Source organism: Gymnoscopelus braueri (genome assembly GCF_963280865.1).
Source record: "Gymnoscopelus braueri genome assembly, chromosome: 9".
Lineage (NCBI taxonomy): Eukaryota > Metazoa > Chordata > Actinopteri > Myctophiformes > Myctophidae > Gymnoscopelus > Gymnoscopelus braueri.
The window spans coordinates 35,499,170-35,525,409 of NC_137610.1; the positions used below are offsets into that span (position 1 = coordinate 35,499,170).

A 26,240-nucleotide genomic window follows, 5' to 3' on the forward strand; every position below is an offset into this window, starting at 1 on the left:
CTGAAATAAAGATTGAATTGAATTGAATTGAATATCTCTATAGTCATTAAACGAAACCGTTTTTTCAGATTTGTCATATTCCATCCTGATTGGCTAAAAATGGCTTCCAAAGTTTGCAGGAGTTCTCCGTTTTGAACAAAATGCCTCAAATCATGAACACAGCATGCAATTTCCTTGAAATTTTTCACGCATATTTCCACTATGCCGAGGAAGAAATGATACTTGAAAATTTTCAAAATGTTTTTACCCATAACTGCACCGATCTGTGTAAAACTTTGTAAGCGCACTCCCTAGAGGTCAAGGAAAAACCTTTGCCCTGCATTTTTCACATCTGCCTTTTATAGCGCCACCAAGAGGCCGACTTATGTAAAACATTTTTTTTCCTATTACTTCTTCCGATTTTATCCAAATTTCACGCAAATCAGCACACATGATCTCTATAGTCATGTGATCAAGACGGATGTGTTTGATTTTTCATATTCCATCATGATTGGCTACGATTGACATCTAAAGTTTGCAGTAGTGGCTTGTTTTGAACAAAATGCCGCAAATCATGAACGCAGCGTCCGATTACGGTCTAACTTTGCACGCACATTCACACTATGTTGAGGAGCAAATGTCACCTAAAACACATTGGCCTATTATAGCGCCACCAGGAGGCCACAATAACCTACCTGACCTGGCGGAGACCTGTGCTCCGAGGAGCACTTTTTCTAGTTTTATTATCAGTTACTGGAGTTGTTCCACTTTTATGGTGTTCATCCGTATGTATGATGTAACTCCCACATTTTTGGGTCTGACTGCCGTGGCTAATCTTGAAAATTACTACACCAATCAGCACCACATTTCTTGTTTCAGTAGGCCAAGGAAGTCAATCCCCGGATTGATTTTGCTTATTTTCTTTTTTCATGTGAAAATGTTTCATATTTTGTGAGTTCTTAATCTCAGATTCACTGAGCGTGGCTCCATATTTGGGCAAGAATCAATTTGATGTCAGAGATTCACAGGGAAGCCACGCCGCTATTAGACCCAGTATTGTTGTTTTTCTCTCCCTCTGGGAGTTACTTGTGAGTCCTCCTCTTCTCTGTTTTCCCTGCCTGTCCTTCAACCATAATAGTAGATAGAACTCAATGTTATATTCATGAGGTCTTCAACAACAGTTGCAAAATCAATTCTAAAGACAGGTGTAGAAAGTAAGTAGGTAGTGCCCTCAGCACTTGCCATTAAAATGTCACTTCTTCAGAAAGGAGCACTAAGAGAGCGCCTTTCTTGGAGGAAACAATGAAAATAAAGTCCCAAAATACAGTGGTGTCACTTTTTAAAAGTAGTTAGATGGGCACACACCCTAAGATTAGAGTTGATCCGATGTGCGGTCAAACTGAACAATCACATAACTAATTGAACTAATTGGTTAAATGTAAGAGGTGCAAAGTACGAGGTGATCACTAGACTTGATAAGTAGTTCCTGCCTGCGGACATGATGGTATTATGAGAGTGATGATAAAAAATACATCTTGCTCGGGTCTGCACATACTGTACGTAGCAATGGATAAACTTTTCCATTAAACATCTTTTCTAAGTCTTTAAGTTCTCTAAGCCACAACAGCGTAACTTTTCCATTAACACTAAAGGTGATTGTGTGCACAGTTTGTGATGTAAGCCACTCTAAGGAAAGAGCTCACTTCAAATCACTTCAAGTGAAAGAACAAACCTTTTTATGCCACTTAATGGTGTGTGGCTATTTCCCTCTTCAACTGAAGGCTGTAGGAGGTTTTTGCATAATTGAAGAATGACTGCAATCTGTTGAAAACAGGACAGAAGTAGCCCACCTCTCTCTCTTAACTGATAGAGGGCAAAATCGGTTTCTCATGACAGATTCAGTCACGTACCTACACAATTTCATTATTATTTAATGATAATAATGCTAACTTAAATGTATACTTTATAGCACCTTTCAAGAGACCCATGAGTGCTCGACACTGAGACAGAGAAGGAACAAACAAGTAGACAGAAAACTAGTGAACAGGTGCTATTTTGGGGCTGATTCAAATATGTCAGGAGTTGGGGCATGGCGAATCTCCGTCGGGAGAGAGTTCCAGATGGTGGGGGCTGCCGCACTGAACCTTTTTAGATTTGTTTGAGTGCATGTAAAAAAAAACGTAATATAGCTTATACCATACATGCCTACTGTACGTGCTCAATGAAGCTATTAAAAATCACACCAACCCCTATTCTATGACAGTATTGTATTCTGTATTGTGTCATCTGCATTGACACCCTGCACAGGTTCAAACATTTAATTGGAATAGAGAAATAAGTTGTGAATTGATGGGAAATGGGTTGGCTGCGGTTCTATACAGATGATAGTCAGTACGACTTAGTCTCTCACTGCCAAACCCCGCCCTCTCCACCCCTCTCTTGTTTGTTGTTTGATAAATACTTCAACTGCAGAGGCCGCTGCATGGAACTGTCGATATTACTGAGCATGTGTGGGGCTGCTGCTTTCAGTGCAGGAGATGAAAGCGTTGCCACAGCGACATCTGAGAGATGCAGATATGAAGTTTACATAATTTGTCAAAACAAACAGTCAGTCAGGGGATACGGCAGATGAAGTGAGCACTGCATACTGGCGTGGTGCGATCAGTGCATGGTGTTTATTCACTCATCTCTGATTAACATGAAATGAAAGAAATTACAATGAAATTCTGCTCGTATGCAGTGTAAATATTTGAAAGGATAGGAGTTATTTGTCTTTTGCTGAGTTTCAGACAAAATTAGACTTTAAAATTAGTCTGATCTTTGCCTCATTTGCTTGTTTGATATTCTTGTATTAAAAGTGGAATAAGATTAGAACATGAGGTTATGCTGTAATTAAATTGATTACAATTTTGATATAACCATAGAGAAGAGCAGAAAGTAAGTGCAACAGACATAGATGGGTGTGATATACTGAAGTGAGGAGTGACATGATTTGGTCAAAACCCTAATTGAGGGAATAAAAACATGTTGAAGCTGAAATCCCACCCTGTCCTAACCCTGCTGAAAATGCATGCATCTATATTGAGGTTGAATGTCCTCCCCACCCCACCCCGGGAATAGAATGTAGCAATTCTAACAGTTCCAAAAACTAGGCTATACCTTGAAGACTTGTTTTTTAAAGAAACGTTTGCCCTTCATTGAGGCAAAACTGTTGGAAAGTTTTCAGCATAGAGGAGGCAGTGGAGGGTTTCTAGGCCAGGAAAGGGGTACAAGTGTGTCAAGAGATTGGGATCCTAACCACTGGTTAAGACCCCAATCCGCCTTGGGGACTTTATTTTGCATGGAATCAGCAGAGAGATCCAGCTAATATTTTTTCATTTATTTTAATGTCAGTTGAATCACACACTTAAGATGGTTACTACTAAATATTCATAGTGTCATCAAATTATGTAAGCATTTTACAAGACGCAAAAGGTGGATTTTCGCATGGAAACATTTGACTTCCCATTTCACTACTAAATTTCACCAGTCTCATATACAGTTCATTTTGAAAGTGTGCTAATCTCCACAACAAAATTTTACTTGCTGACCGGTCATCCTCAGCATACCAAAGGTAACTAGACGCGTCGCAATTCAGGGCAATTGCAAAGTGTGGTTGCGCCGACGCGAGTCGCGGGTCGCTGCCGCCGGGACTCGGGGAATAAGCTGGGAGGAATACCGTCGGAGGCCGCGTGACGTGCCATTCGAATCGGGTGTCAATCGGATCCTGCCTTCGTGATACATGCCGTTTTGATTTTAGGAAATAGGCCCCTCCCACAAATGTAACGGGCCAATCATATTGTCACGTCACTCCTGATATCACTTTTATTTCATTTTGAGAGGATTGATCCCCCCAAAAATCATATTTTTGCATCAAACGGTTACGTTTTGTGCATTTGTGGCGCCCCCTATGGGTCAAAGTGGAAATACTTTTGGGGATTCGTTGAGTAAACCACCCTCGATATGTGACTCAAATTTGGGATTGACTGGACGTTTCGTTAGTGATTTGTGGCCTTTTTTGTAAAACGGGCCCCTTCCGCTAACTTTGGAAGCCATTTACGGACGAACGGTATGGACTATCAAAATTCTGTTTCGCTCCAGATTATCGCATGGGTCCAGAGATAATGTGTACCGATTTTTGTGAAATTTGGAGAAAATATGTGGGAGGAGGAGCTAAAAGTGTGTTTTGAAGAAAATTCAAAATGGCGGAAAATCTATCCTGACGCAAATGGGCGTGGCCTATATGGGGAGATTTTTATTCTAGGACCTACGGTTCAAAAGTTATAGGCCAAAAACGTAAAGTGGGCTGTTATAGCGCCACCATGAGGCCGAATGGTGTGATTATTTATTTAAATAATTTCGGACTAAATTATAAACCTCCCCTCCAAATCTGGTAACTCTAGCTCTTACGGTTTCTGAGAAAAAAATACTTGAATTTGAGTTTTTTCACTTTTCCATTAAAGTGGATGGGGACATTTAATGCACTAATAAATCAATATCAATAAAACTATGCAACCAATCTCTTAACAAAATACAAGCAGGCGATTCCCGGTGAGGCCGGTCATTTTGACATATGGCACTAAATTGGGAAAAATAAACTGTGGGAGGAGATGCGGTTGAAAAAATTGTTTATCTAGAAATTACTCTCCCTTGAGCTTGACAGATGCAAGACTCTAGTGTGCCTCAAGGTTCCCAAATGGGTGCCATTGTTAACTCTCTGTCACTATCCTTTGAATACGGAATACATTTTTAGTAAACTATTTCTGTGGGTTAACATAAATTCTATATTATAATAATGATAATAATTATTAATATTTGTATTATAATTTTATTTGATCAAATTTGTTACTATAGCAAAAAAAAGGTTTTACTCCCTAAATATTCGGTATTGTTAACCTCATAAAAGACAAAGACAGTTTAGAAGAATTATAGTATATGGAGCTCCATGTTTTAGCTGATGTATGACATACTGTAAGTAGCTTATAATTTTCAAGAGGATCACAACTGAAGCAAATAATGTGTGCCAAAAACGACTAATGTTTTATTATTGTCAAATATTAGATTAGCAGTGCCATAGAAACTTAATGTTGCGATGATGGAGCAGGTTTATCCAGAGTGTTTGTCTGACTTCCTCCAGGCAAGCAGTAATTAGCCTTAAGTGGTTCCATTTGTCTCAGCTTTAGACACACAACCATACTGTAGCTGTGCATTGTGGCACTCAGTCATAATGGACTAATTAATAATCTAATCAAAGGAATGTGGTGCGTGTATGTGTGCGTGCGTGCGTGCTTGTGTGTGTGTGCCTTTGTGCAAATGCGCAGGTAATATTTCACCACTTCTCCTATCACTCCTTTCTCTCTCTATCTATATATCTGTTCTCTCGGACCCTGACTCGTTTCACCAGTTGAAGAATAGTCTAAAAGATGACCTATGCTTGGACCAGGGACCAGACAGTGACAACATCCCCATCATGTACCTCTGTCATGGTATGACACCCCAGGTCAGTGTTCTCTGTTCTGTTCTGTTTCACTGTGGTGTTGTTTTTGTTTTTTGTGTGTTTAGTATTTCCTCATTATTGCTGTGTGCTGCTGAATGCACCCAGAGCAAACACTGTTCTACTTTCAACCCCATGTTGCTGAGCTGGTTCGGTTGAAGCCACACTCCCATGGCGAGTCTCTTTGAGAGGCGGGGGAACAAAATAAGTCATCAATCATTGATCGTGAGGAGTCTCTTTAAAAAGACTAAGATCCTTAGAGTCAGACCAATCGCATTATTTAAAATGAAGGAAAGGTATAGGGGATACACACATACAATATTGGAAGACATGGCAATATGACAGAGTAAAACCGAGTTCTTGCGAGATAATATCTTGACTCAGACCGTGACTCATCCGCCTAATCCCAGCTTTAAACTACTATCCACCAGAGCAGTTCATGAATCTGTTCCAACAGGTTTAGAGGGAATGCCACTTGGCCCTTCCTATCACACTGAACATAGTATTAGTTATTATATCAAAAAGTATTCCACACTGTAAAATGAATGTTGTACCCTTATGGGTCCATTTTACACTCAAGAGTTAAAGGTGCTGAAATAACCATTTTTGGTTAAAAAAAATGGTTAAAGCTGTATATTCTCATAATAATCATTGCTATAGAGTATTTGTTCAGTAACAGGGTAGCCTCATCTCTCCGCATTTTTTGTAAACAGAAAATGCATTTTAAGAGAATCCATTTATCACCTTAAATGTTATATTGTTTGTTTGAATTCTGTTTGCTCATGTATTTGTTTCATCACTTCCAATTTCAGTTGTTTATCCTGTATCTTGTATGAGTTCGCTCTATCCTGACCTGAAAATGTATTTGCTGGGATGGGGAGACAAACACTACTATAGCAATGATTACTATCGGAATATAGAGCTATTTAACACTTACGTGTGTGTGTGTGTGCGTGCGTGCGTGCGTGCGTGCGTGCGTGCGTGCGTGCGTGCGTGCGTGCATTTAGTGGAGCCACTGAAACTTTTTGTATTCAACAAGGGACTATTACTGTGTATTTGCACTTTGTAATGTTCTCTAGCTCAGTGAATTAATAATTCATTTTTGACCGTCTACACTGCTTACTGCATATTCACACTGCCATAAAAATAGGCATAGCACATAGAGGAAGACAAGACTACTAGACTAAATCCAAGCAAAGAGTTTTTTGATGCCTCACCTCTATTGTAAGTAAAGTTAATAGCTTTGGCCGTTGCCTTGCCATTCAAAACACCCAGCCAGTCTATTTGAGTCATACTCAATACAATATTGCTTCCAAAAATGGCTGTGTTAGCATTTGTCATTGCCTCCCCTGTCTTTTCCATTTCCATTTTTCTTTCCTGGAGATGGCGTATTCAGCAGTCACTAATAAATAAATGGATTTGTAATAAACTTTTTTTTAATCTCCCACAGTTTTTATTCAGAAATGTTTTCCTAGAATCATTGAGGCCTCTTCCATTGTTAAGGAATGGGTTTCCCTGAGCGTGTCCTCACATAATCTTGTATACTGTTGAGGGGCTTAATCCCGGGTGTATTGTGAGCTGATTTCACTTATAATGGGATAACTTGAGAAACTATAGGTTATGAATGTAACCCCGGTTCTACGAATCAGGACTCCCTTGTGGGTAACAGTGCCCTCTGGCGCTTGTAAGATCAGTTTTTCTAATTGGCTGGCATTGAGTCGCGTGGCCACGACATGATGATGTCACCTCCCCGCTCTTGTGTATGGGGTTTATTTGGATTGTTTATTTTGCCTGTTCCCTCTGCAACCTGCCTGGCTGCATCGGGTACATGCAGGGAACAACAGGGGCACAAACATTGTGAATACAAATTTGGCTGGCTCGTCTCCTCTTTGGCAGGCTGCAGGTGGACATGTCCTCTGCCTGGATTGCCAGAAAAAACTCTTAATGAGCCCAAATGGAGAGTGGTGGAGGGGGACCAGGCACTCCCAACTCAGTCCCCAACTGCTGTGCTGGCCACTTCTTCACTCCGCTAGGTCCTTTTGGTGGCTGCAGCTGGGGCAGGGGCCGCTCCTCGGTTGGGGGAGGGGGAGGGAGTCTTCATTTTGGGCCTTGGGCCCTCCTGCGGTCCTCTGGCTGTCCCCTGAAGCTGACGCTGCTGCAGCAGGTTGCTGTACTGGCCTCTTCGGAATCTCTATGACTGCAGTTAGTTATTGAAATGTTGACTTGATGATTGGTCACAACTGTCCGTGTTACAGTGCAAACAGTCTACCCTGTATTTACTACTGTACATGCTACGACATTAAATGTTGAAATGAGGATTAGGAAAAACGTCTGTCATGTTTTTAATGTTACACCAGGAGACAAACAATGATATTTTGTGCCATGGATAAGGAAGCTGTTTGGTTTAGAACTATGGACAGAGCTCACCTGTCCAGCATTACTCAGCACCATGGATAGTTCACAGTTCATGTCGTTTAGAACCATGGACAGAGCTCACCTGTCCAGCATTACTCAGCACCATGGATAGTTCACAGTTCATGTGGTTTAGAACCATGGACAGCGCTTGCCTGTCCAGCACTGCTCAGCGCCATGGACAGCTTATAGTTCATGTGGTTTAGAACCATGGACAGAGCTCACCTGTCAAGCACTACTCAGCACCATGGATAGTTCTGCTCTGCTCAAACCTACCGTGTGTGTGTGCACATTCGCACACACGAAATGTTGAACATGTTGCTGTTTCTGTAGCTCGCACATCTCAAAAATTTAAAATGCATTATAGCTGAGTGTTTGAAAGTGATCCAATTTTAACAGCAGCTTGCATCCTTAATGTTGCATTTACTGCCACCTACCATAGAGGTATAATATAACTAGAGGGCGGATTGCCCCGCCCCCAGCTATCATTTCAATGAAAGTGCTCTTTACTGCCCTTGCAACACGTTTTCTGTGTGTAGCTAGACAGCTAGATAACAGTTCTGGGATCCTCCAATAAAGAGACAAGGCTTGACTTTCTTGTAAATTTACTGAAGTCTCTGCAGGGTTTTGTAAAACTGACAGTACAGACATAGAAAGAAATGTACATAATAATTAGTGAACACAGAAGTATACATAAATGGTAAGTATTTGCATTTGAACCATTTACCCAATGCTACAAACACAGAATACAGTCACTGCAGTAGTAAGCTAACATGGGAAGCAAAGCACATGTGCTTACACAACAAACAATCAAACCAAACAATTAACTTAGTCTACACAGGAGAAGCTGCAAACATAAAGTTTTGCATGAATACAATCATTAGACAGATTAACTACAACTTATATGTACTTACAGACAAATAATGTCCAAGGCAAAAACGTTTTAAGAGGAATTCTCAGCAGACCACATGCACAGCTCACTGTTTACTGGAGAAATGCTGGCTTTACTGAGTACATTTTACTTTCGTTTTCGTTTTCATACCTTTTTAACTCTACCACTAGATGGCAGTACAAACAATATGATCTGTTACAGTGAACATCACTTTTTAACTTAACTTATCAATTGACAGAATTATTTAAACATTTTAAAACTTTGAATCTTAACATTCTGCCATTTCAAAGGCAGCACATGCTCACTGGCGTTTTGAAGCACCCGGAAGCCTGCCGGAAGTAGAATTATTGAGACGTTTTTGGGGACACCATAGAGTTATGAGCATGCGCACTAGTGTCCTTTTTGCGTCCTACGGCAGCCCGTGTGTCAAGGTATGAACTCGAGATATTTATCAAATACACTCGAGATGCATATTTATATGTAAATGCATATGTATTTATGTATAATATGTTTATATATTTATATTTATATTTATATATATATATATATATATATATATATATATATATATATATATATATATATATATATATATATATAAATATCTCTCAGTATGTTTTGCTCGTGCATGTATTTCTCCCCGCCTGCAGTTCCAGCTTTGGCCACTGGGGTGGCGGCTTCAATGTTTCTCAGCAACTCTGGGGGCTTGCCACCTACTGGTCGTTAAGTGTACAGGTTTCATTGGTGCATGCATGCGCAGTAGGGCCGTCCCCCACTGCAGCAAAATGTCTGTTTGAATCAAAATTTTAAACAAATTATGACAGTTTGGAGACAATTGCAATACTGTGCTGTGAGTAGGCGAAGGACGCATTACGAATTATAAGTGTAAGATGGACCAGTTTCTATACTTCTGACAGGCGCCAGAGGGCACAGTTACCCGTACATGATTGATCTCACCTTGATGATGTAAAACTGTTTGCAAACCTTTTTCATGAGCTGCTATGTGACATACTGTAGCTTAGCAGTTAGTTACATAAGTAGCATGCAAAGCTACAGCTTTACAATTGAGACAACAATGCCTGCCCATTTGTTATCATCCATTTGCAGTTTCTATGAAGCTCATGAAAACAATTATAACACATGTATTAGTCACCGTCACCACAAGAACATGAAAGCAATCATTTGCACCTAGGCTCACAGTGGCTGCTTTGGGCTTTGAGCTAGAAGAAAAACAAGTACAGTAATACTCCATTGGGTCCAATTGGCTTAGCACATTTTCTTTGACTTTGTGAACAATAAATCATATTTTTGCTGCCAACATGTTCCTTGCAGAAGAACACAGAACACAGGTTATTAATCAAAATATGTGCAACATATTATTTATCCTTATTTTGAAATACACAGTGTGGAAGGCAAATGCTTATCGTCTGACATGACACAGGTTTTGTAGACTATTTAAACTGGCTTGATAGAGCTCCTGCTGTGAGTGTTCATAGATGACACTTTACCGTAGTGGTAGGCTTACTGCTCCATGCTCGATAGCTGTCATTATGCCAGTGCACACTTTCACTGCTCTCTCTCTCTCTCTCTCTCTCTCTCTCTCTCTGTCTCTCTCACACACACACACACACACACACACACACACACACACACACACACACACACAGCTGGCAGGCAGACGCTGAAAGGAGATGTTTTCAACCCTTCAAGCTCCTATTAAAATGTATTTGAATATGGCATGACTGCCTCCATTTCTCTCTCATACACATTCATTGCTTAACGCTCTGCATCTTTGTACTTTGCCGATCGTCAGCACTCTAAACTCTGAATATATATTGTTGCGTTAATCTAACATTGAAACATAATTGAGGTCCGTGGCCTGTTATAAGTACTAGTCTAAAGGGGAATTACCCCTTTGGCGGGGTGAATATTAGGACTTTGGACTTCAGACAGAGGCTCTGAGCCACTCTGCCACATCTGCAGACAGACATACACATTCATAAAGTTTGAAATCCTCTCTCTCTCATAGAGTTATATATAAACGAGAGTACGGACGACTCTACCCCCACCTATACTTTATTAGTCAGAAAGGTAAACAGCACGAGCTACAGTCAGACATTAAGGCTGAAAGGATAACACAAAAAAATCCTGGGGACTTTTTTTCCATCGTGGTCCTATGTATTCAATTCATCAAAATAACAAAATAATACATGTCATCAACAAAACACTATAAAACACTATATGTACAAAGGAGAAAAGCGATTGACACCTGAATTGACACCAGCATTGGTGTCAATAGAACAGGCACACTGTGGTTTCAGACCATAGAAGCATGCGCAGTAGCGTTTTAAATGCAATACCAGATTTGATCACCGGGACACGGCAGCTTCAATAATCCCTTGGGTCCTAGGGGCTTGCTCTCGATGGAGAGAGGTAATTGCAACTGCAGCACCCGTGATTCAAACCGGGCAAGAGGGAATCCCTGCTTGGCCTGGGGAGATATTGAGCTTATGAGCTTCAAGCATACTTGTCAACCAGTACGCAGAGTTGCAGACCACCTCCAACCACTGCATATGTGCTCGTTATACTGTACGTTCTGTTGTTGCTACGTTCTGCGTTCTGCATTACAGATTCAACTGAGGTTTTTACTGTGTACATACTGTCAGACAAAGCCTGTTCCCTGTAAACATGTCTAGAACCTGCCCGTTCCAGATTGAAAACATTACCACTGATTGATGCTTAGTTGCGTGCTGTTGTCGTGCACCGAAAATAGTAGATCCACAAGCTCAAAAAGCGACGCAGCGTGACACCTTGTGAGCTTGTAGATCAGCTATATTCGGTGCACAACATGATGCGCAACCAAGTACAACTCATTCGTGACATATAGTTCTTGCACTCATGGAGGTGCAGCTTCTCAAGATCCTTCCACTGTTCACATCAAAAGCTTTATTCTTCTTACAGTATTCTCTTCAGTGTAGTGTCTTCAATTAATGCTTCATTGCTCTCACTCTGTTCTTTATTCCTTATTCATGGAAGGTCTTTTGTACCGTTGTTCCCTAGGCCTGTTATCCGTATCCTTTTATTGTGGTTCCGCCATCGCCTTAGATTAACTCTGAACACTCCTATTTTAATAGAATCACTCCACTGGGATGTAGACCTATGTATGTGCGACTGTACGTGTGAGCACGCACGCACGCGCAGGTGTGTGTGTGTGTGAGTGCGTGCGTGTGTGCGTGAGAGAGAGAGTCCAGAGGGAGTGTGCATGGCTGTGAATACTTGATGAATTGTTGAATGTCGCCAATGCAATTGACAGAATTATTTAAACATTTTAAAACTTTGAATCTTAACATTCTGCCATTTCAAAGGCAGCACATGCTCACTGGCGTTTTGAAGCACCCGGAAGCCTGCCGGAAGTAGAATTATTGAGACGTTTTTGGGGACACCATAGAGTTATGAGCATGCGCACTAGTGTCCTTTTTGCGTCCTACGGCAGCCCGTGTGTCAAGGTATGAACTCGAGATATTTATCAAATACACTCGAGATGCATATTTATATGTAAATGCATATGTATTTATGTATAATATGTTTATATATTTATATTTATATTTATATATATATATATATATATATATATATATATATATATATATATATATATATATATATATATATATAAATATCTCTCAGTATGTTTTGCTCGTGCATGTATTTCTCCCCGCCTGCAGTTCCAGCTTTGGCCACTGGGGTGGCGGCTTCAATGTTTCTCAGCAACTCTGGGGGCTTGCCACCTACTGGTCGTTAAGTGTACAGGTTTCATTGGTGCATGCATGCGCAGTAGGGCCGTCCCCCACTGCAGCAAAATGTCTGTTTGAATCAAAATTTTAAACAAATTATGACAGTTTGGAGACAATTGCAATACTGTGCTGTGAGTAGGCGAAGGACGCATTACGAATTATAAGTGTAAGATGGACCAGTTTCTATACTTCTGACAGGCGCCAGAGGGCACAGTTACCCGTACATGATTGATCTCACCTTGATGATGTAAAACTGTTTGCAAACCTTTTTCATGAGCTGCTATGTGACATACTGTAGCTTAGCAGTTAGTTACATAAGTAGCATGCAAAGCTACAGCTTTACAATTGAGACAACAATGCCTGCCCATTTGTTATCATCCATTTGCAGTTTCTATGAAGCTCATGAAAACAATTATAACACATGTATTAGTCACCGTCACCACAAGAACATGAAAGCAATCATTTGCACCTAGGCTCACAGTGGCTGCTTTGGGCTTTGAGCTAGAAGAAAAACAAGTACAGTAATACTCCATTGGGTCCAATTGGCTTAGCACATTTTCTTTGACTTTGTGAACAATAAATCATATTTTTGCTGCCAACATGTTCCTTGCAGAAGAACACAGAACACAGGTTATTAATCAAAATATGTGCAACATATTATTTATCCTTATTTTGAAATACACAGTGTGGAAGGCAAATGCTTATCGTCTGACATGACACAGGTTTTGTAGACTATTTAAACTGGCTTGATAGAGCTCCTGCTGTGAGTGTTCATAGATGACACTTTACCGTAGTGGTAGGCTTACTGCTCCATGCTCGATAGCTGTCATTATGCCAGTGCACACTTTCACTGCTCTCTCTCTCTCTCTCTCTCTCTCTCTCTCTCTGTCTCTCTCACACACACACACACACACACACACACACACACACACACACACACACACACAGCTGGCAGGCAGACGCTGAAAGGAGATGTTTTCAACCCTTCAAGCTCCTATTAAAATGTATTTGAATATGGCATGACTGCCTCCATTTCTCTCTCATACACATTCATTGCTTAACGCTCTGCATCTTTGTACTTTGCCGATCGTCAGCACTCTAAACTCTGAATATATATTGTTGCGTTAATCTAACATTGAAACATAATTGAGGTCCGTGGCCTGTTATCAGTGTGCACCAAAAGATCTGACACTGATCAGCATATGTAACGGGAAGGGACACTAAAGCCAAACATCTTAAGTACTAGTCTAAAGGGGAATTACCCCTTTGGCGGGGTGAATATTAGGACTTTGGACTTCAGACAGAGGCTCTGAGCCACTCTGCCACATCTGCAGACAGACATACACATTCATAAAGTTTGAAATCCTCTCTCTCTCATAGAGTTATATATAAACGAGAGTACGGACGACTCTACCCCCACCTATACTTTATTAGTCAGAAAGGTAAACAGCACGAGCTACAGTCAGACATTAAGGCTGAAAGGATAACACAAAAAAATCCTGGGGACTTTTTTTCCATCGTGGTCCTATGTATTCAATTCATCAAAATAACAAAATAATACATGTCATCAACAAAACACTATAAAACACTATATGTACAAAGGAGAAAAGCGATTGACACCTGAATTGACACCAGCATTGGTGTCAATAGAACAGGCACACTGTGGTTTCAGACCATAGAAGCATGCGCAGTAGCGTTTTAAATGCAATACCAGATTTGATCACCGGGACACGGCAGCTTCAATAATCCCTTGGGTCCTAGGGGCTTGCTCTCGATGGAGAGAGGTAATTGCAACTGCAGCACCCGTGATTCAAACCGGGCAAGAGGGAATCCCTGCTTGGCCTGGGGAGATATTGAGCTTATGAGCTTCAAGCATACTTGTCAACCAGTACGCAGAGTTGCAGACCACCTCCAACCACTGCATATGTGCTCGTTATACTGTACGTTCTGTTGTTGCTACGTTCTGCGTTCTGCATTACAGATTCAACTGAGGTTTTTACTGTGTACATACTGTCAGACAAAGCCTGTTCCCTGTAAACATGTCTAGAACCTGCCCGTTCCAGATTGAAAACATTACCACTGATTGATGCTTAGTTGCGTGCTGTTGTCGTGCACCGAAAATAGTAGATCCACAAGCTCAAAAAGCGACGCAGCGTGACACCTTGTGAGCTTGTAGATCAGCTATATTCGGTGCACAACATGATGCGCAACCAAGTACAACTCATTCGTGACATATAGTTCTTGCACTCATGGAGGTGCAGCTTCTCAAGATCCTTCCACTGTTCACATCAAAAGCTTTATTCTTCTTACAGTATTCTCTTCAGTGTAGTGTCTTCAATTAATGCTTCATTGCTCTCACTCTGTTCTTTATTCCTTATTCATGGAAGGTCTTTTGTACCGTTGTTCCCTAGGCCTGTTATCCGTATCCTTTTATTGTGGTTCCGCCATCGCCTTAGATTAACTCTGAACACTCCTATTTTAATAGAATCACTCCACTGGGATGTAGACCTATGTATGTGCGACTGTACGTGTGAGCACGCACGCACGCGCAGGTGTGTGTGTGTGTGAGTGCGTGCGTGTGTGCGTGAGAGAGAGAGTCCAGAGGGAGTGTGCATGGCTGTGAATACTTGATGAATTGTTGAATGTCGCCAATGCATAATGTACGTCAGCTTCCTTTTCAGTCACTTGTCTGAGACAAGGGAGGGATGCACAGGAAGGTGAGAGGGACAGAGAGGGAGAGAAAGAACTGACATGCCAAGAGAGAAGATGAGAGACAAAGTGAGCAGCTCAGTGAAAGTGAGACCGCACACTGTTCTCTGTGTGGAATATTCCTTATGGCCAAAATTGTACTCTTATGTACCTGTACACAATAAAGAAACCTTGAATCTTTATTTGGGTTCATTTTTACACTGCCAGAGTTAAATTGAGGATTTTGTGTGTGAGACAGAATGACATACAGACATTGAGAGAGGCTCACAGCAGATGGAATTTAAATAAATCTGCTCTGGAAAATGTGGGGACGTCTATGAATAAATCATTAAGTAACCACTGTTTTGTGAGGTATGACCACACACTCATCATCTCAGTCTGACAATAAACTTATATTAATTAAATAAAAAAGATTAAGTGTGGCTGCTGATGCAGGGTGTGGTTCAAGGTTAACATCTGAGACATGAATAACAGCATTTTGTTCAGACAACTCAATAAAGGTGAGAAGTGGCTCTTGGAATCTAGCCAGTAATAGAAACGTGATCTCTGTCTCGGTACCAGTTTAGCCTCGCTCACAGAGGTTGGTTTGCAGCTAGATCAATAAAGTCTGAAAATTAGACCTTTTGTGGTTATTTGTTTATTTATTCATGCATGTGCAAAACACCACATGCACACATACTGTACAAGAAGCATGCATGTGCACAAACATACAGTACACACACAGAATATACCTGATTTATACTTGGTTGTGTGCCGGTGTCGCACACTGAAAGTAGACGATTTACAAGCTCACAGCGCATCGAGCTGTGAGGCGTTGTGAGGTTATTTTAAGTATGCTACACCCATGCATATACAAGGTATAACTCAGACTATACAATGGAGGCAAATTATGAGGATATTGTAGCTGCTTGAAGTCTTGGGTTGTGCACCCGGAATTGATCCGTGTGAAAGAGTAGAAGAAAAGATGTAGGCTTTGTAAATAGAAACCAAGTTGCAAAACAACATTAATCAAAGATTACATTTAGAAATGCAGCATTGCCACAATTGGGAAAAAGAAAACACTTTTTTCCCCCCAACAATTACTTTTTTCACCTTTAAAGGTACTTTAGAAGACATTGATTTATGATTTTGTGGAAGGATGCAGACTGTAAGTGATTAATTCTAAAGTTATTTCACTAGGGTGTTGTTTTGATGCAAGGAAATCTCAGACCAATTACTGGACCTTTAAAAACTTTGGACAAATTGATCGCACTACTGTGTGTGTGTGTGTGTGTGTGTGTGTGTGTGTGTGAGTGTGAGTGAGAAAGAGAGAGATTTTAAGAAACAAATTATGAGACCTTATTGGAGGAGGCGTTGTTTCCTTTACCCATGATTGTTGTCTGCTGTGCTTGACAAGTATGCCAACATTATTGTATGTAACAATGTTCTGCCTTATATGCACTTTGTAACTGGCTGTTTTCCCATTATCTGACTGCACTGGCAGTGTTTATGTCCTTTGTACAAGGTATTCTTGTACTTCTGTTTACGTGGACATAAATACATATTTCGTGTGTGTGTGTGTGTGTGTGAGTGTAAGTGTGAGTGTGTGTGTGTGTGTGTGTGTGTGTGGTGTGGTGTGTGTGAGAAAGAGAGAGATTTTAAAGGGATACTTCACTTTAGGGCCGGGGACACATTTAAAAAAAATATTAAAAATAAATGAAAAAAGTTATGGAAAATTCATGGCCCCCTCACGCATTAGTAGGACACTCTAATGCGTGAGGGGGCCATGAATTTTCCATAACTTTTTTCATTTATTTTTAATATTTTTTTAAAATGTGTCCCCGGCCCGAGAGTGAAGTATCCCTTTAAGAAACAAATTATGAGACCTTTAAAACCTTTAACGTAAGGCTAAATTGATCTTTGTGTGTGTGTGTGTGTGTGTGTGTGTGTGTGTGTGTGTGTGTGTGTGTGTGTGTGTGTGTGTGTGTGTGTGTGTGTGTGTGTGTGTGTGTGTGTGTGTGTGTGTGTGTGTGTGTGTGTGTGTGTGTGTATAAACACAGGTGTTTGTCTGACATGTACATGTCTCTGTGAGTCTGTTCATCACCATGTCATCAGACCTCATTTATTGAGGCTATTTTCCTACAAGCCTGGTCTTACCCTTAAAATAACCCAATGCGTCATCAGGGACAGAATATAGAAGATCCTCCCTGGTTAATTTTCTGGGTCATTAAAAGGCATTTGTTGTAAAAAAAAAAAAAAAAGGAACTATCGATTTCATCACAGTAATACTTCTTCAAAGCATTGCGTGCGTGAGTGCGTGTGTGTAGCCTAGGGCATGTGCACATTAAGTTGGTTGTGAGGGGCCTTCAAATGGCCGGCCTCTCCAAAAGGAGGGCTAAACCATTAGCAAGGTACTGCTCAATATGAGCTATTATAGGAAGCCGCTCAGTTTGGAGGAGGCGTTGTTTCCTTTACCCATGATTGTTGTCTGCTGTGCTTGACAAGTATGCCAACATTATTGTATGTAACAATGTTCTGCCTTATATGCACTTTGTAACTGGCTGTTTTCCCATTATCTGACTGCACTGGCAGTGTTTATGTCCTTTGTACAAGGTATTCTTGTACTTCTGTTTACGTGGACATAAATACATATTTCGTGTGTGTGTGTGTGTGTGTGTGTGTGTGTGTGTGTGTGTGTGTGTGTGTGTGTGTGTGTGTGTGTGTGTGTGTGTGTGTGTGTGTGTGTGTGTGTGTGTGTGTGTGTGTGAGAGAGAGTATATCTGTTAGATATAAGTAGAAAAGAAGCCAAAGTTTTGGGATTTAGCTATTAGATATATGTTTTACATCCATTAGTTACAGTAGTTATATCAACTCTTCAATCAAATCTAAGAGTTAACCTCCCTGGGTCTCATTCACTAAACGTGCTTACAATTATATTTGTGCTCATGCAAGTCTTTCCACGAGCATCGTTCACGGTTTATTATTATTCTTGTTAGCTGAATTTCTCAGTGTACACACAAATCCCATCCGTGACCTCCCCATTCACTGTACTGTACTGTACTGTACTGTACACGTAGCTCTAGGACTCAGTCACATAGCATTACCATCCAGAATTGGGGTGCCAGGGGAAACTGTGCATTTTGGACTTATTTCTCAAAGTCGTATAAAATATTTAAAGGTAGTCTACTTTGTTGCTACCAATAAATGTGGCTTTCCCCACCAGCTAAGAGATATATGCACAGTATGTTCACATTCATTGAAGTGGGGGGAGAGTCAGCTGAAATGTCTGCCATTGGTGAATGACATTTCAAACATTTGCCCTCAAGTAAATGGCTCATTAAAACTGCTTTTGAGCTCGATCAGCTCAGAGAGAGAGGAGACAAAGTCTGGCTGATTTGTTGGTTAGGGTGAATAGCGCACGTACTTTTACTGTCGACACTTGAGTACATTTAATACACTTAATTATGTTTGATATTTAGATGTTTCTACTTTTAATTTCAGGTACTTTTTCTTCCTCTTCTTCGATCCTTCCTCAACACTGAATCTTCCTCTCTCTCTACCTCTGTATTTCAGCCAATACACTCTCTCTCTCTCTCTCTCTCTCTCTCTCTCTCTCTCTCTCTCTCTCTCTCTCTCTCTCTCTCTCTCTCTCTCTCTCTCTGTCCCTCTCTCTCTCACTTACTCTTTCTCTCACGCTCTCTCTCTCTTTCTCTCTCTCCCACTTTCTGTGCTCCCTTGTATAAACCTCTTCATTATGTGTGGGAACAAGATAGTTTTTCTCTTATTGCACCTGTTGTTTCTCGCTGTGTGTGTGTGTGTGTGTGTGTGTGTGTGTGTGTGTGTGTGTGTGTGTGTGGGTGTGGGTGTGGGTGTGGGTGTGGGTGTGTGTGTGTGTGTGTGTGTGTGTGTGTGTGTGTGTGTTTGTGTGTGTACATTAACGCGTGCGTGTGTGAATGCGCATTATTCACTCTGCGCTTGTATTGTCTTTACAGTGCCAGAACAGGTGCTTGAGAGAAAAACACCAGTGATTAGCCTGTCTTATGGGCTCCCTAGCTGTCAGTAATAAGCTTTACCCAGAACCTCAGCTGGAGCCAATTCATTGTCATACTGAAAACAAGACATCCAGGTAACACTCAATGGTACCAACTGCTGGTTCCCTCCACCAATTCTCTCTAATTATTAGTGACTGCCACTCATTTTCATGTCAGTGCTGGTTGGAGGGTGGCTACAGCTAGGATGGCAAGCGTGGCCTTTGGCCCAGCCGTCTAGAGCAGACTTTGTCACACATTGTTGCTATTGGGCAGAAACCTTGTATCTCCATATTTCAACGTTTTTTTTCATAAATGAATGCCCTATTTTATATTTCGTCCTATGACACACAAAACTAGCAAAAAAAACTAGCAAAAATAGATGTATGTTGATTTTATTACGTATAATGACATGCCCATTGACATTTATCATTGGTATTCAAGTATTCTTGAAAAGTTTACGTTTCGGACATACAGTATGGGCTTTCCGCCCGACAGTGATAGCGTATTTATAAATACTAGACCATACCCGGTGAAGTGCGCAGGCAAAAGTAGTTGCAAACGTGGGGTTATTGCACGTCCTACATACATACATACATACACACACACACACACACACACACACACACACACACACACACACACACACACACACACACACACACACACACACACACACACACACACACACACACACACACACACACACACACACACACACACACACACACACACACACACACACACACACACACATACATACATACATACATACATACATACATACATACATACATACATACATACATAGATAGATAGATAGATAGATAGATAGATAGATAGATACACACACACAAAATATATATATATATATATATTTTCACAAAATATATATATATATATATATATTTTGTCATTCATTGTACTTATATTATAATGAATTGATTACTACAGCAAAAATAACACTGTTATTACAACTTGTACAACTATTATTGCAACTTAACAACAACAATATAATTATGTGCACTTAAAGGGTGCACATTCAACAGTGGAGAATGCATGGGCGTCCTTAACAAATAAACGCTCTCCACCATTCGTTGCGATCGTGTTTAGGGGCGAGACAATTATGCGCAGATTGCTCACCCCAGACCGTTCGGTGCGAGCCGGGGCGACCGTGTTTAGGGGCGAGATTGTGAAACGGCCGTATCGTTAGCTTGTACAGATTTTCGGAGACTCGACATGGTGTAATGGCTAGCCTAGATGAGATTAACTTTTGTGTCTCTGGTGGAGAGATTTACTTAAACGCGACGTGCTACCACCTTTGCACGAAAGGATTGCAGTTCAACACACTCTCTCTCTCTCTCTCACACACACACACACACACACACACACACACAGACACACACACACACACACACACACACACACACACACACACACACACACACACACACACACAGCTCTCTCTCTCCCCCTCTCTTTCTCTCTGTCTCTCCCCCTCCCTCCGCCCCTCTGTCCCCCCTCTCTCTCTCTCCAGCCAGCATAAGCATGGCGAGATTGTCAGATTGAGACTGTCTTTGACATAAAAATGCGAATAAACAGCTGAGATTGTAACTTGGGCGAAGCACGTTCAACACACACACGCGCGCGCGACCCGTTGCGAGCGCTCACACACACACACACACACACATGCGGTACATTCTCATGCGGCCAGACACACACACACACACACACACACACACACACACACACACAACGGTACATCCCGGCCAGAGCTGTCCCCCATCGCGAACACACATACGCGGCCGGTGCGCTAACACAAATAATGTACATTTTGACACGTGCAAACATCCGTGCGGTTTGGAATCTACCATTAGTTTTGGGATACGATTTATAGAAAAGGGTAAACAGCGGAGCCTTGGTGGACGTTCCACCGATTCTGGATGAGAACGACATAGAACCTCATGTCGGAGCTGTATAGCGGAGTGAGAGGTTCTTTATGGAGCTAGGTTGAAGACACAGAAACACCCGCGCATATACAGATCTACAGTAAAAGCGGGAGCCGTCCCCAACACACACACACACACACACTGTTCATTTTTATAGTTAATCGTAGTTTCTGCTTTGTGCAGAGTTAAGCTACGGTTACTAGGCCCAATGAAAGGGTAGGTCAGAGTGTGGAGGGTCTAAGCAAATTACTCAAACTGGTGTCTTTTAAGGTATTTTATTACTAATCACAATTACAAACATATAACTCTATTCTAATACTTAGGTTGTTAGTTAGTTAGACCTTTAGGTCAGTTAGTAGCCTTTAGATCAGTTAGGTAATTAAACCTTAGAGAGAAAACAAGCACAGAACATTTACAGTATTAAGGATATGACATTACACAATCATGAACCCATCAAACATACAATCATTACAATGTTCAATACTCACTATTAATCTCACACTCTTTCCAAATGATTCAGTGAGTCACTCCAGAACCCATATCCTAGAACGACCCACGGTTCAGTCACTTATCCGAATCTGAATGCTTGCCCCAAGGCAGCCTTATTTATCAGCTTCCAGCTTAAGGCCCTCCTCCAGAGAGTTCCAGCAAACCCGGAAGTTGTTATTACCCACAAAGCCCAGCGATTTCTCCCATTTCCTGCCACAGTGGGCCAGACTGCATCTTTGCTATCTGTCCAGTCAACCATTTGGCTTTGTTCTCACACAAAGCCCTTGTCCCTTGTCTACAACCCTACCCCCGCCGGAATGTAGGGCTTCTTTGTTTAGAACCCCCAACTGGTAGTGGGGGTAGGAATTTATGACTTACAGAGACAGTGGCCTGCAACTGTCTACTTGGTTCCATCTAGACTTGACTTAATTAGAATATTTTGGTATATCCTAAAGAATTATAAAAGCACATTACTATGAACAATAATAATTCACTTTTCTCTAGCCCTATGGCTTGGATAATTGAACATTTTTATAGTTAATCGTAGTTTCTGCTTTGTGCAGAGTTAAGCTACGGTTACTAGGCCCAATGAAAGGGTAGGTCAGAGTGTGGAGGGTCTAAGCAAATTACTCAAACTGGTGTCTTTTAAGGTATTTTATTACTAATCACAATTACAAACATATAACTCTATTCTAATACTTAGGTTGTTAGTTAGTTAGACCTTTAGGTCAGTTAGTAGCCTTTAGATCAGTTAGGTAATTAAACCTTAGAGAGAAAACAAGCACAGAACATTTACAGTATTAAGGATATGACATTACACAATCATGAACCCATCAAACATACAATCATTACAATGTTCAATACTCACTATTAATCTCACACTCTTTCCAAATGATTCAGTGAGTCACTCCAGAACCCATATCCTAGAACGACCCACGGTTCAGTCACTTATCCGAATCTGAATGCTTGCCCCAAGGCAGCCTTATTTATCAGCTTCCAGCTTAAGGCCCTCCTCCAGAGAGTTCCAGCAAACCCGGAAGTTGTTATTACCCACAAAGCCCAGCGATTTCTCCCATTTCCTGCCACAGTGGGCCAGACTGCATCTTTGCTATCTGTCCAGTCAACCATTTGGCTTTGTTCTCACACAAAGCCCTTGTCCCTTGTCTACAACCCTACCCCCGCCGGAATGTAGGGCTTCTTTGTTTAGAACCCCCAACTGGTAGTGGGGGTAGGAATTTATGACTTACAGAGACAGTGGCCTGCAACTGTCTACTTGGTTCCATCTAGACTTGACTTAATTAGAATATTTTGGTATATCCTAAAGAATTATAAAAGCACATTACTATGAACAATAATAATTCACTTTTCTCTAGCCCTATGGCTTGGATAATTGAACACCTCCCACCTGAGATAACTGAACCATGTTCAGTTCTCTCACAACCAACCTCTACTCACCATTTTTCGGTGAGCTTTTTTGGCTTCTTAAATCATGGCTTTGGGAAGTTCGATTTCATCTATGTAAACTGCTCTGATCCCACACTCATACAGGTTACATTCTCAACACAGTTTTCACTCATTGTCATTAAGTGGCTCTAAACCCATATTTTGGAATAATTTACAGTTCAACTTAACTTTCTCAATTTGTAATTTTTAAACTTTTTTAATAATCCAAATTGATTTTGGAAACCTTTCCTCCTCCCACTGTTTCCCTAGTAAGTCAATGTCCTATTTAGGGCATGTTGCCATGGCAATTGACATAGTAACTTGGGTAAAGGGTTTAAAAGATTTTAAAATGGCTGATCTACAATCTTACCTTTAAGAAACTTCACTCTGCATTTAAACCCACATCCCAAAATGCTTTTTATACAATCAACAAATAATAATTCAAAAGGGCCTGATTGCTCAGATCATGAGTCCACATCAGTACTGAATAATTTTGTTGTTATGGACGAACCTTCCAAATTATTGTTGCATTTTGACTTAGTGGCATATTGTCGGCAGTAAATTAATACATTTCATTATGCAAGTTATTTCTTCTGGTAATATCGTAAACACTACAAATGATACATTCATTTACACAATATCTCTCGAAATTCCTAAGTAAACAGTCGCTCAAATAAGACATTTCGATTTTTTTTTTAGACACCACGTTGGCATCTTTTTCGCTTATTGTCCGCACCGCGTACCACTGTTCACAGCTACTAACTGGATAGACCTGTTAGTCAAGCCTGTTCGTTTGTCAGTGTCACTTTGCTGGCACCACCAGCCACCAGTGGAACTGCAATCCCACCACCAGCCCGCGCTGATGACTGTGGTGGGACAGTGACTTTCTGCTTCAACTTTTCCTTCTTCCCTCGCAATTTCCCCACGACCCACCGGGCTGGTGCGAAGGGTTTACTTGGCTTGCAGGTTTCACATTTGCATTTTTTCAGGAGGTCAAGAGGCTTGCAGTTTGCACAATCGCATTTGACTGGTCTGGCTCTTGTCGCTACTGACCTCCCACCTTGGCCCAACAGGGCTTCAGGCTCGGGGCAAAGGCTACCTTCCTTAGGTGGTGCCACGACGCTCTGCACTGGGGTGATGTCGGTGTGTGAATTGGTGTCGGTCTTCCCCTCGGCTTTCTCCGTAGGCGTCTCTACTTCGACCGTCACGTCCCCCGCGGCGCCCTCTGGGTGGATCTCCTCTGCAGCTGTCTCTTCAGCAGCAGCAATACCGTCTGATGGCACTCTTCTGGCCACCAGTGGGACTGCAATCTTACCAACCCCCTTCTGGGGGCTCCTCTCAGCCCCCCCCGCAGAGGGGTGGAGAAGGGATAGTTTATCTTTAATCTTCACCTTCTTTTTTCTAGTTACAGCCCCACCAAAATAAAGCACTTTCTTTGCTTGGATTTTGGCGGTCAGAACTGTAAGGACCCGACGTTGCAATCCGCCCCTCTCTTTCCGAGCAGGCGCACGGATGCCAAGATTTACCCACTCAGACTTCTTTCTGAGGGGTTTTGGGGTAGCTGGTCCCCTCCCACCTTGGTTAAACGGGCGCTTGGAGCAAACGCCACCCTTGACAAGCCTGACTGGTCTGCTTTGGGCCATCTGCCTGCCACCTTTCTTAGACGGGCGCTTGGAGCGAACGCCACCCTTGCCAGGCGACTCGGCTTCCTTCTCGAACGCCACCGGTCCGCTGGTAGCTGGTCTCCTCCCACCTTTGTGAGACAGGCGCTTGGATGGACCCCCCGGTTGGCTGGTCCTTCGCCCTGGTGTGGTAGCGTCGACGTGCTTCTCCTCTGCGTTGAGTGGATTGGTGAAGACTTTCACCGCCGTGGCGACGTCCATTGAAGCGGCCTCCCTGGCGGTCTGCTCATCTGCGACGTTGGCTCCCTCTGGAACCTCCCCGGCGTGGTCTCCTCCCTCTTCAGCGTGGAATGGGGTCTCCCCTGCAGCTTCTCTCGCTTCTCTCGCGATCTCCAGTGGCACCTCCCCCGCCGCCGATGGCTCCTCTCCGCCGGCCGTCACGACCTCCTCGGTGCCTTCCCTGCGTGTCGTGATGAGGAGATATCCCTCCGCCGCGTTGTCCATCGAAGCTGCCTTCCTGGCGGTCTGCTCATCTGCGACGTTGGTTCCCTCTGGAACCTCCCTCTCGGCCTCCGCGTTCCCGGCGGCCTCCGCAGGAGCAGCTCTTTCGATCGCCAGTGGCACCTTTGCAGCTGCTCTCACGATCGCAGCGTGGAATGGGGTCTCTCCTGGTTCAGTGACCTCCAGTCGCTGGCACCCCTCTGTGTTGAGTGGATTGGTGGCGACGTCTGTCGCAGCAGTGGCGTCCTCTGACGCCCTCGTGAAGAGTGGGTTGGTAGCGACGTCCTCTGGAACCTCCGTCGTGAAGAGTGGGTTGGAAGCGACGTCCTCTGCGCTTTCCCAGCGTGTCGTCATGAGGAGATATCCCTCCGCCGCGTTGTCCATCGAAGCTGCTCTCCTGGCTGCCAGTTCTGCGACCACCATGGCAGCAGCTGCTGGTCCATCTGTAGGTGTGACATCCCTACCCCCCTCCCTCACAGCAGGGAGTTCACCCACTTTGGGATGTGTGAAGCGGGACCCATATTCTTCCTGGGCCGCTTCAAACCAGACCTGCTTCAATGTTTCGTCATACTCTTGGCAACAGTCTTCCTGCATCCTGCAGATCTCAGATGAACTTTCTTCATCAATTTCTAGTATGGCGATAGAATATGTAACAACCTTAAGGAATCTAGCTAATTCGGCTCTTAGCTCCCTTACCGCCCTTTCTTTTGGTAAATCCAGCAGGACAATAAACTTTACTTCCCTCCTAAAAACTGCTTGAGCTGCTTCACACTTCCCTATTAACTCAGCTAACACTTCCATCTCCCCTCTTTGGGTATAAGGTCTGTTAGTTAGTCTTAATTCAATGGGCTGTGACAGTAATCGTCAGTTATTTTTAGCAAGTAACAGTGTTGTTTCAGCCTTTAGCTAT

General features: G+C 42.3%; 1 protein-coding gene across 1 annotated transcript in view; it reads left to right on the forward strand.

Annotated features, from left to right (window-relative positions):
- LOC308091895 (polypeptide N-acetylgalactosaminyltransferase 18-like) overlaps window positions 1-26,240 on the forward strand; it is a gene marked incomplete at its 3' end in the record, with an annotated part of 163,321 nt that overhangs the window by 113,966 nt on the left and 23,115 nt on the right. The window contains exon 9 of the mRNA XM_080437641.1: window positions 5,423-5,518. Coding sequence (XP_080293767.1) covers window positions 5,423-5,518 — 96 coding nt within the window. The remainder of the gene's footprint in view (window positions 1-5,422; window positions 5,519-26,240) is intronic.